The sequence below is a fragment of the Lactuca serriola genome, chromosome 9, assembly GCF_051521515.1.
Source record: "Lactuca serriola cultivar US96UC23 chromosome 9, Lser_US96UC23_V15, whole genome shotgun sequence".
NCBI classification, from domain to species: domain Eukaryota; kingdom Viridiplantae; phylum Streptophyta; class Magnoliopsida; order Asterales; family Asteraceae; genus Lactuca; species Lactuca serriola.
This window is the reverse complement of record NC_136416.1, coordinates 202,903,526-202,920,291: the sequence shown is the minus strand read 5'-3', so window position 1 is coordinate 202,920,291 and position 16,766 is coordinate 202,903,526. Positions and strand designations below refer to the sequence as shown.

The 16,766-nt window shown below is 32.6% G+C and overlaps 2 protein-coding genes across 6 annotated transcripts; both read left to right on the top strand.

Moving 5' to 3' along the window:
- The first annotated feature begins 4,348 nt into the window (after positions 1-4,348).
- Positions 4,349-7,410, top strand: EGY3 (ethylene-dependent gravitropism-deficient and yellow-green-like 3). Its single transcript, XM_079021251.1, has 6 exons — positions 4,349-5,083; positions 5,178-5,375; positions 5,453-5,677; positions 5,773-6,011; positions 6,126-6,280; positions 6,886-7,410. Exons 1-6 carry the CDS (start codon positions 4,526-4,528, stop codon positions 7,239-7,241), a joined length of 1,731 nt encoding a protein of 576 aa, XP_078877377.1. The 5' UTR covers positions 4,349-4,525; the 3' UTR covers positions 7,242-7,410.
- Positions 7,411-9,254: 1,844 nt separating this feature from the next.
- On the top strand, positions 9,255-13,419 carry LOC145074361 (methyltransferase). 5 transcript variants are annotated; one of them, XM_079020753.1, is made up of 9 exons: positions 9,255-9,514; positions 9,619-9,692; positions 10,412-10,554; positions 10,638-10,684; positions 10,990-11,098; positions 11,177-11,238; positions 11,947-12,061; positions 12,140-12,307; positions 13,129-13,419. In XM_079020753.1, exons 1-8 carry the CDS (start codon positions 9,362-9,364, stop codon positions 12,286-12,288), a joined length of 852 nt encoding a protein of 283 aa, XP_078876879.1. In that variant the 5' UTR covers positions 9,255-9,361; the 3' UTR covers positions 12,289-12,307; positions 13,129-13,419. The 5 variants fall into 5 exon arrangements, with proteins under 5 accessions (XP_078876879.1, XP_078876880.1, XP_078876878.1 ...); XM_079020754.1 differs by lacking the exon at positions 13,129-13,419 and adding an exon at positions 12,682-12,866; XM_079020752.1 differs by lacking the exon at positions 13,129-13,419 and having other exon boundaries at positions 9,256-9,514; positions 12,140-12,539.
- Positions 13,420-16,766: the final 3,347 nt, after the last annotated feature.

Below are 16,766 nucleotides of genomic sequence, written 5' to 3'. Positions count from 1 at the left end.
AGGACCGTTAAAAGTCAAGGAGTTTATCAAACAACTCTAGATATGAGATTGGAGTTTCACGGACTTTAAGTGCAGCAACAATTGTTGTGTATTCGTCATCGAGTTGCGAGAGGATGTGAACCATCAGATCTTCTTCGATCACCGGGTTTTGGGCAAGGGCCAGGTCGTTTGTAATTGCTCTCATATCATGTAGATAGTCTGTGATGGATCGATTACCTTGTGGGTTTTTAGCGAGCTTGGATTTGAGGGAGATAATACGAGATCGTGAGGCACTCGCGTAACTTGAGTTGAGTCTTTCCCAGGCTTCTTGGGCTGTGTTAGCAGAAGAGATGATTGGTTGGATGGAGTCAGAGCAACTCCCTAATAGTGAACTGATTATCATTTGGTCTTGTCTGAACCATGGAAGATAATCGGGATTAGGGCTTGTTTTCTCTTTGTCGGCTGTGACTTTTGATGGTGGTTGAAGAGTGCCATCAAGATATTTGTAGAGATCAAGTCCAATTAAGGTTGATTGAACTTGCTTCCTCCATAGAGTGAAGTTGGAGGCTGTAAGTTTAATGGGAAAATGAGCAGGAGTTGTAAGCTGAACAATGGCAGAATTAGGGTCAGACATGGTTGGTGAGGAAAATGATATGGCTGAGGATCATATCTCGTTTGAGCAATTTAGGCTTTGATACCATATAAAGTTATGTGTTTGCAAATCTTCATTGATGAAAAATACATACATCAGAGGGCTATTTGTAGCCATTTACAACAGATGGAAAGGAGAAGATTATGGACCTAAACTAGGCAAGATACAACAATAATATATTGACCAAGAATAAATCAATTTCATTAAATTCAACTTATGAATTTGAATATTTTGATTGATCCGTAATATGTACTTGGGTGCCTAGAAAGGTAAACATCTTTGTTTGGAGGCTGCTGCGTGGGAGATTACCAATTCGATATGCATTTGAACAAAAAGGTATTGATATTCCTTTTAAATGTTGTCTGATTTATGAGAAAGAGGAAGAGACAGTGGAACATATTTTTATTAATTGTGAGGTTGCAAGGGCTATATGGGAAGGTCTTTTCCGTTGGCTTCAAATTGAGGTTGCCAACTTTAGAGATCCAAGTGGCCTTTTCAATTTGGTTGATTCTTTGAAGAACTATCTCATCAAGAAACAAGTCATTCATGCGGTGATTGCTATTGGAGTTTGGTTTCTTTGGAAGCACCGAAACGATGTTATTCATGATACTAAGAAGATAAAGAAAAACATGATTATTGATTCAATTCAAGAATTTTCCTTCTTATGCTTTTGCAGTAGACAGAAAAAACAAAATTTTAAATTGGGTGTTTGGATGCAAAACCCTATTAACTCTTTGTAATTTCCTTGATCTTCGCTTGTGTGTTTCTAATGTTGATAGCTGTTTCTAAAAAACAATACCCTCCTATACATCCTCTATATTTATGCAAAAAAAATTTGTTAAAAAAAGAACACACACTCAACTTTCAATAATCCTTCAATTCAGAAACGTGGTTAGGGGAAACATAATCATATTAACTTATCAAAGCATAACAAATAAGGATTAAGGAAGAGACATTCCTCCACAAGCTCCAATTGCAAACATTTGTGATGATGATTGACATGCTCCTAATCTTCTTAGAGTAAGTCTTCCATAATCTTGAGTGACAAAATCCATCACAAACATCAATTTGGTATTGGAGAGAAATTACAATCCAAATATAGCCTGTACATATAAACTAATACAAATTTCATGTTTCCTTAAACCTAATCAACACATCTGATATATTCAAGTAATAAAAAATCAAGCCTAATTTCTTTCAATTCTCAGAAATCAATAAAAAGAATTCAAAAATCAGAATTCTCAGAAATCTACCATAAGCAATCTAATCTAAGAAAACTTCTACACCAAAATTCGAAATCAAAATCATTTTCTTGCTATAATAAGCACCTATTCCATTAAGAAATCAAAGACGGAGTTCGGTGGAGTCTGGTATGGCCAAAGGTTGAATGGTGGCCGGCTGGAGTTGTGGTTGGCGATGGAGGTGTCGTCGAAGAGATGAACCGTGCGTTGGCAATTTCTTCTCGCTTGCAGCTTCCCTCGTTCAGTAAAGAATGCTTTAGGGCACGATTATTTTTTTTAATTAAATGGAAAAATCACCTTGATTGGTAAATATTTTGAAAATTATAGTAATATGTTTTTCAAAAGGGGTTGGCTAATTATCATTTAGACACCCAACATAGTTTTTAAAGTGTTTTTATTGGTTGAAATTGCATTGTTTTTTATAAAACAGATTATAAGTAGTTAACTATAGGTTGATTTTTGATAAAAATGTCTATAAGGTGTCAATGGATGTAAAAATTATTTTTTTGGTCAAAAATTCGACTTACTAATTAAAATGCTTGTCATCTGATCCAACGAGCTACAAACGCCCAAAAATTTATGATTTTCTTAACCACCTATTTATTTATTTTGCTATGAATGAAACAAAAGGCGGCGAATCTATAGGAAACTTTTTTCTTAAGCAATAGGGAGTGAGAGGTGTTAAAGAGGGTGCTAAGGATGTTACATCACTCCCTACCTTGTGTTAAGGAGAGTGCTAAGAATGAGTTGCTATGGGTATATCGAGAGAAGAGAGGGTAGAGAAAGTATGAATGAGGGTTATGATTGGTTGATTTGTATTTCTTTATATATTTTAAATTTTTTTCTCCAAAATTAAACCTATTAAATTTTCACACTTTCACTCCCTATCTTTTTTGTGCTAGACATGCTAAACTTATATGACATCAAAAAAACTAAAAAAAATCATATGTGGCAACATGCTAAGAGTATTACCATTCCCTCCAACCTTACTATGGTAATAAGTTAGTGCTATTCGTAGACATCATGATCATTTTATTAAAATATTACCACAAAATATATAAGAATTATGCCCTTACAATTGGTTATAGTAGGTTAACGCCCACTTGATATATTCATGTCATATACATGACATCTACATGGTATCTGCATGTCATATAAGATTGAACAAATGACTTAAGAGGGTGACCAACTGTCATGTTTTGTTCACGGTTGAGCATTTTTTTCTACACCGTTGACCATTAAACTCTCATATTGTGTTCAAATTATACCCTTATGATGGAAAGTAACATGTATTTTCGGTTTTATCTCTTTAAATCATAGTATACAACTATTACAACTAGACTCTCACTAAATATGATAACCCTCCGGACATGATAATGGTTATTTTTTCTATAACCGACAATCGTGTTGTACTTTAGCCGAGACAAAAAAATTATATAACACGAACACAAAAAATACGAAAACGATAAAATAAAATAAACATTTAATTGATTTAATTTATAAACACCTGTTAATATTATGTCAATTTTGTGTCGAAGTTTGAACACTAAAAGAGTGTTTGAGATTTTATTTTGAATCTTAAAATGACTTTTTATGCAAAATGACTTGTTAATTATGGTGGTGAAAAAACTAGTTTTTTAAAAAGTGTTTGTCTTACATTATACATGTTTTAAGGAGAATTTAACTTTTACAACTAAAAAACTTATAAAGATCTTTAAAAAGTTAGAAACCGTAACTTATTACAATCTCCTTTTTGAAAACGCTTATAAGAAGTTATTTTAAAAATCCTTATTACATTGTCGAACATTTTTTTTTTAAATTATTGATTTTTCAAAAAGTCAATAAGTTAATAAGTTGTTTTTAAATGAAATCACAAACACCTCCTAACTCGACAAATGCGATCTCAGTATTTTTTTTAACACTTGACATGAACATAAAATAAACAACATTGATTTTTTTTCTTTTGTGTATTTTTGACGTGTCTAATTATTGATTGACACTCATATTTTTCCAATCGTATGTGTTATATGGACACTACGTAGATATTACGTATATATTGATCGAATGTTAATTTACAATATAGATATAATTTGAATAAAATTAAAAAAATTAATTATTATTCATTTTTTACTTTTAAAATCTTTAATCATCAACTTTGATCTTAAATATTTTTATTTGTGTTATATATTTTTTGATGAAACTTATAACAATAAAAAAAGATTTAAAACATAATTCATATATTATCAAGTATTATATATCTAAAATAAAATATATAATGGCAAAGTTGAAAAAAATAAAGACTTCAAAAATAAAAAATACACATTAAATATAAAACGGAGATAACAAAAAATAACAAAATATAAAAAATAATAATTGATTAGTGTTAATCATTTTCCTAATTTCACTGGGAGCGTTCATATTTTCTATTTTAGCCCCTTAAATAAACCACACAACAATTGCAAATATAGGTGCCGTCTTTGTCATTTTCTTGTGGATAGCCAAGAAGCATACATCTGTAACCTTTCTCTAACATTCTAGAGCAATCGGATTTCTAGATCAATCTCCGATCGATCCAAAATCCCATTTCCTTTAATTATTCCATCATGTTGCTCTGCTGTTCTCGCCTCAACGATTCTCAAGTAATCTTGCAACAATGGTCGTCAGTTGCTCCATTCCAGCGATCACCCACTCAGTTTCTTCATTGTCAGGCACACTACACAAGAAAACTAATAACCCACGAATCATAATCAATTCGCTTCTCAAACACCCTTCTCATCACAAACCCCATCGTATTTTTACTCTCTATAACCCCAAAAGGCTCAAGATTTCAGTCAAAGCCGAGAGGGAAACCGAAGAATCAACTGTAACTGTAGCTTCGGTTGAACGCGAAAACGAAAATGGTGAAATCCATTTGGGAACTAAACCTAGCGAAGAAAATGGAGGTGAAAGTGAAGGGAATGAGGATCAGCAAGAATTGGATTGGAAGACTGATGAAGATTTCAAGAAATTCATGGGTAATCCTTCAATTGAAGCTGCTATTAAGCTCGAAAAGAAAAGAACAGATAGGAAGCTAAAAGAACTCGACAGAGAAAGAACCAGCGATAATCTACTTGTGGGTTTGTTCAATCAAGTGCTTCGTGATAATTTATCTAGAGAGAAACAGAGGCTCGAGAAAGCAGAAGAGAGTTTCAAAGCTCTTGATCTCAACAAGGTGAAACCTTTCTCCCCCAAACGAAACAATCACGATTCCATCTTCAAAACCCATGTGAAATCTGATCATATACTATATATTTTTTGAATTGCAGCTAAAAAACTGTTTTGGGTTTACTACATTTTTCGCAACCGATGCTAGGAGATTTGGCGATGGAGGAATTTTTATCGGAAACTTGAGGAGACCCATTGAAGAAGTAATCCCGACATTAGAACAGAAACTCTCGGAAGCAGCAGGAAGGGAAGTCGTGTTGTGGTTCATGGAGGAAAAGTCTGATGACATTACAAAACAGGTAACTCGATTGCTGATCATGTCATCACATTACTTCTTAATGATTGAATGCTTATTTGCCATTCGTATTGCCAAAAGGTGTGTGTTGTTCAACCGAAATCAGAGATCGATCTTCAATTCGAATTAACCAAATTAAGCACTCCATCTGGCTACATCAGTGCAATAGCTTTAGCAGTGACCACTTTCGGGACGATTGCTTTAATGAGCGGCTTCTTCCTGAAACCCAATGCAACTTTCAACGACTATTTAGCAGACGTTGTGCCACTTTTCACCGGTTTCCTAACAATTCTAGGCGTTTCAGAGGTACCAATTCTCTCAATTTCTATCATATTTTGTCAAATTTGACTGATTTAAGTAACCGAATGAATGTGATTATGTGAATTTGTTATGTAATGCAGATTGCGACTAGGGTTACAGCAGCACGTTATGGTGTGAAACTTAGTCCATCGTTTCTTGTGCCCTCAAATTGGACAGGGTGTTTGGGGGTTATGAATAATTACGAATCTCTTCTTCCTAATAAAAAGGCTTTATTTGATATTCCTGTGGCTAGAACAGCTAGTGCTTATTTGACGTCACTGGCACTTGCAGTCGCTGCTTTTGTTGCTGATGGAAGCTTTAATGGAGGAGATAACGCCCTGTAAGACTCTGTTTTTTTTTTCTTTTTCTTTTTTCATCAAGGGGTTTTTTCTTGACTAAGTCTTGAAAAGAAAAACAAATCGACCTTACTTGATTAAGGATTGTTTGTATCCAGGTACATAAGACCTCAATTCTTTTACAATAATCCGTTGCTTTCTTTTATCCAATTTGTAATTGGTCCATACACAGACGATTTAGGCAATGTGTTGCCTTATGCTGTGGAAGGTGTTGGGGTTCCTGTCGATCCTCTTGCCTTTGCGGGGCTTCTAGGTGAGGCTCCTTGAAACTTTTTCATTATCGGATAAGGGCATTTTGGTCATTTTCTAAAGTTCTACGAGTTTATCAAAACTCGATTTTGAATGGTATTTTGGTCGTTCCCTAAATATTCAACATTTCAATTTAAAGAGTAAATTACATTTTTGGTTTCCGAATATAGTTGCTTTGCAATTTCGGTCTTAAAAAGTTTCTCTTGCAATTTTGGTAATTATTTAAGATTTTTGTAAAGTGGAATGATTGTATTTTCGTGTCCAAAAGTTTAAATGTAGCTACATTTAGCAAACAAAATAGTCATTTTATTTGGAACATAGACCAAAAACGTTACAAGAATCTCAAATATGGACCAAAATTGCAAGAAACTTTTTTGGGACCAAAAATATTATAACTTACTCTAATTTAATGATATTTAAAAAATATTTGACAAAATCACTACAAACTTTAGGAAATGGGAGGGAAATTTTAAATTTGTAGAAACTTGTAGGACTTAAATGGGAAATCATAATTCCTCTTACTTTTTCTATTATATGTTCTTTTTGTATTAAAGTAAAAAAGTAGCACTCATATATAGCTTACCAGATAAATTTTTATCTGATACACAGGAATGGTGGTGACTACATTGAACTTGTTACCGATTGGAAGACTCGAAGGAGGCCGAATAGCTCAAGCCATGTTTGGTCGGAGCACGGCGGCACTATTATCATTTGCCGCCTCATTCCTTTTAGTCATCGGCGGTTTTAGCGGTAGTGTCCTTTGTCTAGCTTGGGGGCTATTTTCGACTTTTTTTAGAGGTGGTGAAGAAATACCTGCAAAAGACGAAATTACCCCTCTAGGGGATGATAGGTATGCTTGGGGGTTTGTTCTTGGGCTCATATGCTTGCTTACACTTTTCCCGAATGGTGGAGGGACGTTCTCTAGCACGTTTCTTAATGGCCCGTATTTTAGGGGCGATTTGTGAATCTAGTAGTGTATGTTGTTGGTTGGTATATTTTTTGTTGTAAAGTTTCATGTCTTTTATTTTATTTTATAGGGACTTATGTTCTCTCATTGTAATACAATTGTATCATGTACAATCTTTGTACATAACTTCAAAAAAGTTTTATGTCCGATTAATATTTTACAATGCACGTCAAAATGAAAAGAGTTTATTCTATAGGGGATTAGTATTTTTATAATATAAAAATGTATTTATATAGTCACATTTATTAAACACTTCTATGAACATCTAGTTATATTTTAGAAATGATTTCAAATATAGAGTTAAAGAATTATGAATAAAAGAATTATGAAAGTGTGGTGTGATTTTAACTCCAACGTACACAATGTTTTTAACTGGATAAATAAAAATGAAATAATCTGGAAGATAGGCAACAATGCAACATGCTGCTTCCTTCAACCATTTGGGAAAATGTTAATGTACACTATTCTTGAATATTCAAATTATTATTTACATTCTAACCCTTGTTTTTGTAACAGCTGTCCCATACTCCCATCAAAATATTATAAAATAAATTATTTGACATCAAAAGTTCCCGTCTTTTGAGCGCACGATATTGTACCAAATATATGACCGACAAGTATCTATGCCTTAAAAACATGTTTGTCGTTGCCTTATGAGCAGGCATTTGAAGATTAGACTTTTTATAGAGTTTTGATTTAAATTATGAAGAATCATCCTTTGATTCCTCATATTTGAAGTTCAAAAATGTATTTAAGGGGTGTTTGACAAGGACTTATTAACTTGTGACTTCTCTAAAATGAGTTTCTTAAAAAATATTTGGATTAATTTTGTGGTGGGAAAAATCAATAAGTTAATAAGTTAAAAACTGTGTGGTTAGCTTATACATGTAAAATGATCATTTTCAAAGTTAATAAGTCAATAAGTCATAAGGAGTTTGCAAAAGTTAAAAATCTTGACTTTTTTAAAAACTCATTTCAAATGCTTAAGTAGAAGTTGTTTTAAAGACTTTTTTTTTTATTTGCCAAACATTGTTTAAAACTTATTGACTTCTCAAGAAGTCAATAAGTTAAGAAAGAGTTTTTAGATGAAATCTCAAACATATCCTTGATGTTATAAAGAAGTTAAGGAAAAGTTTCTAACAATTACTGTCCATTCAATCGAGGAAAATCCACAGAGTTACTCTTTTTAACTGGTAAACCTAATATACTCTTAATCTAACACCTAATCCATTTATGTCTAGGACGAGACTTGAACCTTCGACCTCAGAGATGAATGGCAACATCTCATACTGCTAGACTAGAACTCAGTTTGATTAAATGAATCTTGAATTGTACTCCAATGGAGTTTAGTGTTTTTAATCATTATTTTTGGGTATGAATTTCGATGTTAATTAAAGATGATTTGTGTGTCCGATACTTAGTTATAATATATTAAGCCCATATTAAGTAAGTAAAAGTCAAGTTATAAGTGTTAGAATGGAACTGGATGAAGTCATGGAGCATCTTTTAGGTTTTTAAACGAAGTGAGTGACCTGCAGGTTCGACAATGATCGTGTCACAATAATCATTTGGCTGCTTCATGTTGTTCTTAATGGACAATAAGAGAGAGAGAGAGAGAGAGAGAGAGAGAGAGAGAGAGAGAGAGAGAGAGAGAGAGAGAGAGAGAGAGAGAGAATGTGGTGTGGGCCCTATTTTATTATTAATAAAACATTAAATTAAATAGAAAATATAAAGATATATTACAATGGCAATTTAGTAATTTCAATTTTCGGACGATCCATTTTCATATACAAACTAGTCCAAAAAGACCACCAATCCAAAAAAAAGTCAAGATTTAAACTAAAACTTAAATGTTTTGTATAAAATAAATCAAAAATAACCTTTTGGCTAACTAAAAATGTACTTTTCAATTATGTTTTAAATCTAATTTTCAGTTCTGGACACTAAGTTTTGGTTATCATACATTAGCCTCACAACTTTATGTTATTTCCATTTGAAACCCTTGAACACATTTTTTTCCCCTAATCTGTGCAAACGTTACAGTCGCCATTAATTCAACTTCCACTAACGTCTGTTCAAATTTCAATCCGACTGCAAATCCCTTCTAGCAAGCATCAAATGCAAGCTCTCAGTTGGAGCCCTCGCTTCGCCGTTGCTGTTAACAGGTCATGCCGGAAAGCCTCGAGCTTCCAAGCATTTTCATCAGATTCATCAAATCAATCTCGCGGCGGTCTCCCTCGATTCTTCTCCGACGTCCTCCCTCCCTCCAAGGCAAACGCCTCACTCAAACGAACACACTCACACACCGGTGAACTTATTATCCGTCTCATTCTGGAGCGTATATAGTCTGTTAATTGTTTTGTTTAATTGGTTAGGGTTCCGCTGTTCGTGTGCAAGGGGATGAATTCTGGCATATGACTAAAGTTCTAAGGTTGAACACAGATGACAGGTAATCCACGAAATCCAAACTGCAATTGCTTCCTATTGAAGATATTCCCATTGACATGTACGCTTTACTTTTCTTAATCACCAACAATTGTGTCTTACGCATTACATCATATTGCTTCTGAACGACTCAATATCTTTCTGCTGCTATCAGAAAATGATATTCTACCTGAACTTGTAGTTGAACACTTGAACTCAAAGCAAGTGTAGTAGATAAGACACATAGTCACCATACATGGAAGATACACTTGACAAAAAAGTGCACTCAAGTTAAAGATTATGATACTACAGGATACTAAGTGCACACCTAATTGCCATCTAACATCTATGTAAGGCCATCAAAACTTCATGCCCAAAGGAACTCCATAGTCACATGACTCTGCACTCAAAACAGCCTTTTTAAACTGAAGTAGACTGCTTGAATAAGAGCAACAATAAGAAGTTCATTGAGATCTTCATGAACTTATTCTCCTCTATCTCTGTATCTCCATAAGTAGAATCATGTTAAAGTGAGTTCCTGAGTCATCAATGACATCACTTAAGTACTAACATTTGTTGTTAATTTCCTGTTTACAAAAGGTTAAGTAGTGATAGAGGAACAATAGTCCTCCACATCTTTTTGTTATGAACTTGGATGTTTTTACCTGCACACATAACATTTCATTTATTTCTTTCTCATTACACTTGAGATTTATTTGTGTTTTTTTATCATGATTTTGTAAGGATAGAGCTTTTTAATGGGAAAGGAGGTCTAGTCAAAGGGTGCATAGAAAGCATTGACAGAACTGGAGCAGATGTAGTGGCCCTTGAAAATCCAAAATTAGTATCTACAAATACAACCCAATGGCATGTATTTGCAGCTTTCGGTGGGCCCCATTGACCATAACCATAAATACATAAATACACAAATCATAATTTAATTTCTTAAAATCACATTTTTCTTTTGTAGGTACTCTAAAGGGTGGTCGATCTGACTGGCTCATAGAAAAATGCACAGTATGTGTTCATCTTATTTACTACAACTCCAATTTTATCTATAAATCCATCTAAATTCTGTTTTTGTGTAAATTACAAGAATGGTCCCTGGGTTTCTTGATTCTTTTGCAATTTTGGTCCTAGTCGTGTAGTTTCCCAATCTTATATAGTAATCAAGCAATTCATTAATCATTTAATAAAGTAAGAGAAGGGTAAGTCATTTTACAGAGTTGCAAAAATGAAAGCTTAGGTCCTAAAATTGTAAAAGTTCACAAAATGCAGGGACCATTCTTGTAATTTACTCTTTTATGTTTTTATAATCTTAGGAGCTTGGAGCAAGCAGTGTAACACCGCTTTTGACCGAACGTTCTCCTTCAATTTCTGACAACAGAGTTGATAGGTTGCAACGAGTCATTTTGGCTGCAGCTAAACAATGTAATTTTTATATATTTATTTATTTAATTAATTATCTTTAGGCATTTTTATGTTCTAAATGTTGACCTTAAATTGTAGGTCAACGTCTACATGAAATGACCTTGAACCCTCCTTTAAAAGTTCGTGACCTCTTACCTATCGTAAGTCACTTGTAATCTCATACATGAATTTGTTTAATATTTTATTGACTAAATTACATTTCTGGTCCCTCAAGTTTTGGTCTTAAACAGTTTTCTCTTGCAATGTGTTATAACTTATAAAAGAGTAAATTAGACGAATGGTCCCTATGGTTTAGGTTAATTTGCTCGTTTGGTCCCTAACTTATTTTTTTTTAACTCGGAAGGTCCCTACTATTTATATTTGTTGCACGCTTGGTCCCTGCCTTACCTAAAAAGACTATTTTGTCCTTGATTTTCTAGTTTATTTAAATAAACACACCCCAACCCCACTTCCACCTCATCTTACCTTACCTACCCCATCTTATTTAAATAAATTAAAAAATCAAGGTCAAAATAGTCTTTTTAGGTAGGAGAGAGGACCAAGTGTGCAACAAAAACAAACTCTAGGGACCTTTTGAGTTAAAAAAATAAGTTAGGGACCAAACGAGCAAATTACCCCAAACCATAGGGACCATTCATGTAATTTACTCTAAGTAAAAAGACTATATTTTTGGGACAAAAATTGCAAAAATCAGCTATACTTTCCGTTCGAAAATTGAGATTTTATGTGGAACAGGGACCAAAAACGTTACAAGAACCTAAAAGAAGGACCAAAAATGTAACTTACTCTTGTTTTATGAATTGCTTTGTTATAAAACTTATGTTTTCACTTTTTTTTTATTCGCTTAGGTTTCACAATCGAAACTATGTTTTATAGCTGCAGCTGAGGCAACACCGGTTTTGAATGTTTTGACTTTATCCAAACGAGAGTCTGTTGGGTCGATCATTGTGGGACCCGAAGGCGGTTAATAACTTACTATCTGAAATCTATTTTGGCGGTTGTTATGGTCTGAAACAACGTTGTGATGTTATCATGTTCCAGATTTCACGGAAACCGAGGTGAAACTGATTCTAGAAGCGGGAGCCACAGCTGTAGGGCTGGGCCCACATCGCCTTCGAGTTGAAACCGCAACAATTGCACTTTTGGCAACAACAATGTTATGGTCTGACACCTGGCGATCGACTATCTGATTCTTAAATGTGATTTTAGGTATAACTGATAGAGTAGAGTAGACTTTCTATTATGGACTTTGTTATATGCCTTAGACAAAGTTGAATGAATGAATGATCCACTCAATCTTATGGAATACCTTCATATTAACCTCACTGGTTGCATATACAAGGTGATGTTGACATAATGTATATTCAACTCTACTTAATATTGATGTTGAAGGTCAGCAAGTGGCATAACCCTAAGCTTCAATTTTATTTTTTTTCTCTTATTGATTCTTTTATTTCATTCCCTTTATTAGGCATCATCAATTTTTGTTGATTTAAGTAAATGGGAAGATATTGTATATTTGATAATTCTAACTATGTCTCCGTTTTTTAAACAATGACCATTTCTGAACCTTTTATAAACAGGGGCAATTTCTAAACTTTGAATTAACTATTCGGCCTCATGATGGTTCCTACTACCTCTAAGTATATCTTTGAAGTTTATATGATGTTAAAGGGGGTGATATTCCTTTCCTTTGTTATTAATATTTACATTCTATGGGAATTAGTATTTGTTAATTTTTCTTAGAAACTATAAATGGGTGCTTAACTTAATGCAGAAAAAAAGACTTGGTAAAGAAACTATAACCTTGATTTTTTCTTGTTAAGATTAATGTCTTGAAAGTTTGTTCCATATTCTTTGATGTTATTTATGCTGTTTTTCATTATTCTTTTTGTCCATGTGTTTTTAAATGAAGGGTATTGTAACTATCTACATCAAAGACTATAATTAAAGTGAGATTAAATGACTTTTAATAAAATAAAAAGTCATATATCTTTCTTTTATTAAACTGACGATCTATTCTTCCAAAGGTGGCACATTTATGGTTACCTTCCAGATCTCATCCAAATATCCGTATGAGCCACCAAAGGTCAAATGCAAAAAATTGACAAAGATTCATCGCGACTATATTGTTCTTTTATCGTATTGGCAAAGTTCATCTTCAACATCTTCGAAAGACTCCAACAAGCAAATAAAAAGTGTACATGATAGTTATGAAATGAATTTTAATGAACATTGTGAGGTAGAAAACATAGTCAATGAAGTGGTTGTTGTTCCTGAAACTAAGTTATCATTTGTATACTTAATAATTATTGTGTAAATAGGTTGTTATACGACTTTATATTAATTTGAATTAATAGATATTGCTGTTTTGAAACTGTATTACATATTAATTAAACATAATAATAAAAAACAAAACATCTAATGTTGCATAAAAAATTGTTTATAATATTATAATTAATAATTATGATTGTTATAATCTCTATATTTTTTTGTCAGTCTTGGCTTGCTCTCATTGGGAGGCTGTTCAACCAGACTGACGAAGTTGAGTATTAACACAAAAAATTCTAAAAAATCCAAAAGGTGTTCTCCAAGCCACTTCTTATATGCTTTGATTTGATTCAAAAGAAGTTCACTTTCTCTGCTCTTCAAAAAACACAAATATAGGGTATGTGGATTCTACGGGTTAGAACCTAATAACAAATAGAGTTAAAAGGTAATTCCGCAAAAAATTAATCTTAGGATCATATCAATAGTTATTCCTCAAAAAGTTTCTATCCATCTAGAACTTCTTTGAGTTGGTAGAAATATGTTAGCTTCTACAACTTCGTTAATTAATCGGGATTTTTATCTTTTATTGCACTTGGTAATTGCTATGATATGATAACATGAAGCACATCGTGTTTGAGTTTGGGCTTGGACAGAGACCAAGTAGTTTTGATCTTAAGCCTTCAATGCTCCACATAACCTAGTCAATGGGTTCAAAATCCACTTGTCTTGTAGTTTATATAAAGAATTTGATACTTACACATTTTTTTTGATTATACAACAATTATGCTTTAAAATATTGTATTGTATAATCCTATAAAACAAAATTGCTGTGTATATATACAAATCTTATAACCGTTTATGGGCGTGTTCGGCACGGAGCGTTTGAGAGCTTCTAGCGTTTGACAAAACGCTCCGTTTAAAACAAAAAGTCTCGTTTGACACTACACACTTCTAGCGTTTAGTTTATTCAAAACACTCTAAATTCAAATGCTACTTCATGTAGCGTTTAACAAAACGCTATAAGCTAGAAGCTACCCGTTACCTGCTACAAGCTACCCGCTAGTTTTGCCGAACACGCCCTATATAATATCTTTAGGCATATATTTGGTAAATAAATCCGCTAAATTCCTACATGAAATGTCAAACTGTTTCAGGTAGATATGTTTGAGGCTATTGTGTCTAGACTTTTCATCATAAACTTTGGAGTACACGAATTGTCCCTATCGTTTGGAGTAATTTGCGCGTTTGGTCCCTAACTTATTTTTTTTTAACTCGGAAGGTCCCTATTGTTTGTTTGTGTTACGTGCTTGGTCCCTGTTTGACCTAAAATGACTATTATACCTTTATATATTAAAATAGTTTTTTTTAGGTAAGATGAGGTGAGGTGAGGGTGAGGTTGGGGTGTGTTTATTTAAATACCTTAAAAAATCAATGACAAAATAATCTTTTTAGGTAAGATAGGGACCAACGCCACAAAAACAAATAGTAGGGACCTTCTGAGTTGAAAAAATAAGTTAGGGACCAAACATGCAAATTATCCCAAACCATAGGGATCATTCATGTAATTTACTCAAAACTATGCTATATGCCTAAAGGCCTAGACAAGGTCACAATGTAAGCAAATGGTTGGCAAGAGTTGTGACTACAACTCTATATCTAATAACATATTTATGTGTAATGCCATTAATTCAATGCATAACCCACACTATTGCTTCTAACTTAATATCTAATATGGTATCACCATCATTTAGATTTTTCAACTGTAAAACATGAAGTTTGAAATCTTCTAGTTGCGACTCTTTTATTTTTAATTAGAGAATTATATAGTTTTATGTTCTAAATCTACATAGAAATTAGAAAACCCATTTCATCATTGATTGCAAATCGGCCAACGAATGCGTGATTTGGACTTTGGACTTAGGGGTGTTTGACTTGTCTTTTTGAGAGACAAAAGTCATTTTTGATAAAAAAAATAAAAGTTAAAAGATGTTTGGTAAAAACATTTTAAAAACTACTTTTGAATTTTTGATAGAAGAAAAACTGATTTTTTAGAAAAATTAAGAAAACCTGACTTTTAATAACTTTTCCATAAAGAAATTTTACCATTCAAAATGACAAGCCAAACACCCCTTAGAACCAATCCAACACGTGTGTTTTCAAAGGATTCACTTTCATTTTATTTTCTGTTTTGGAGAACCATAAAGTCCACAACACTTTATGCTCCATTTCAACTATTTAGCATTTTTTCTGAGGTAGGTATCGAAATTTTCATAAATGTGATTTTGTCGCTTTGTTGATTTTTTTATGCTGGTTTTCTTTTCAACTCTTGTTTCAAAGGTATGTATTTATAAAATAATAAATTTAACCAAATATGATGAAAAATGTAGACATGGCAATTCCGTTAATTAAATGTATTTATAGCATGGATGCACCGTTTGACTTTTGGACCGATATCTTTAAATGGCCCATATCAGATTATCAGAATTTATTAGCAAAATTGAATGTGAATTCTGTAATTTGTCGGAAACATCAAGTCCTTTGGTCTACCTTGGCTACCTCTTTTATTCAAAATCAAACAATAAAGTTATAAAGATTATTGTATTTAAAAAAACTTAAAACCCTTTTTTCGCAATAAGTTCAATTTTGTTTAAAAGAATATATTTAATAACATATGGATCTACGTTGGCTTTGAAAATACATTTTTGTCAAGATAAAAAAATATTATTATAATTATACAACTTGTTATAAAACTATAGATAAGTTCCGCAACAAGTTTTAAAAACTTTTAGTTTTTAAGAAAATAATTCAAATTAAAGAAAATTTATTTTGAACTTAAAATTAAAAAAAAAATTATTTTAAGCAAAACATTTTAAGACTTGTTTTATAAAACTAACTAGTAGTTGAGAGTTAAAACTTATAATTTTTGTTTGTGCATAGATGTTTTTGAAAGGGGGTGTTTGTATTGACTTTTTAAAGTGACTTTTGACTTTATCTTTTAGAAAAAGTTCAAAAAGATGTTTGAGTAAAATGAAAATGACTTTTTAATCAACTTTTGCTATAGTGTAAATTCCAGCTTTTTGAAAAGTCACGAAATCGTGACTTTTCTTGACTTTTCACCAACTAAAACATTAAATTACATTTATAACCTATCTAAAAGTTAAACCATGTCATTTTTAGTCATTTTACATGTAAAAGTTAAACCAAACATTTTAATTTTTGATTTTTTTCCTTCAAAAGTTAATACAAACACATTTTAAAAAACAACTTTTTACAAAAAGTTCTTTTACAAAAAGTTCTTTTATAAAAAAGACTTTTGCCCCACAAAAGCTAAGCCAAACACCCTCTTAGCTTTTAAATATGTAAATTACATAAGAACCAAAAACTAAAAGCTTATAAT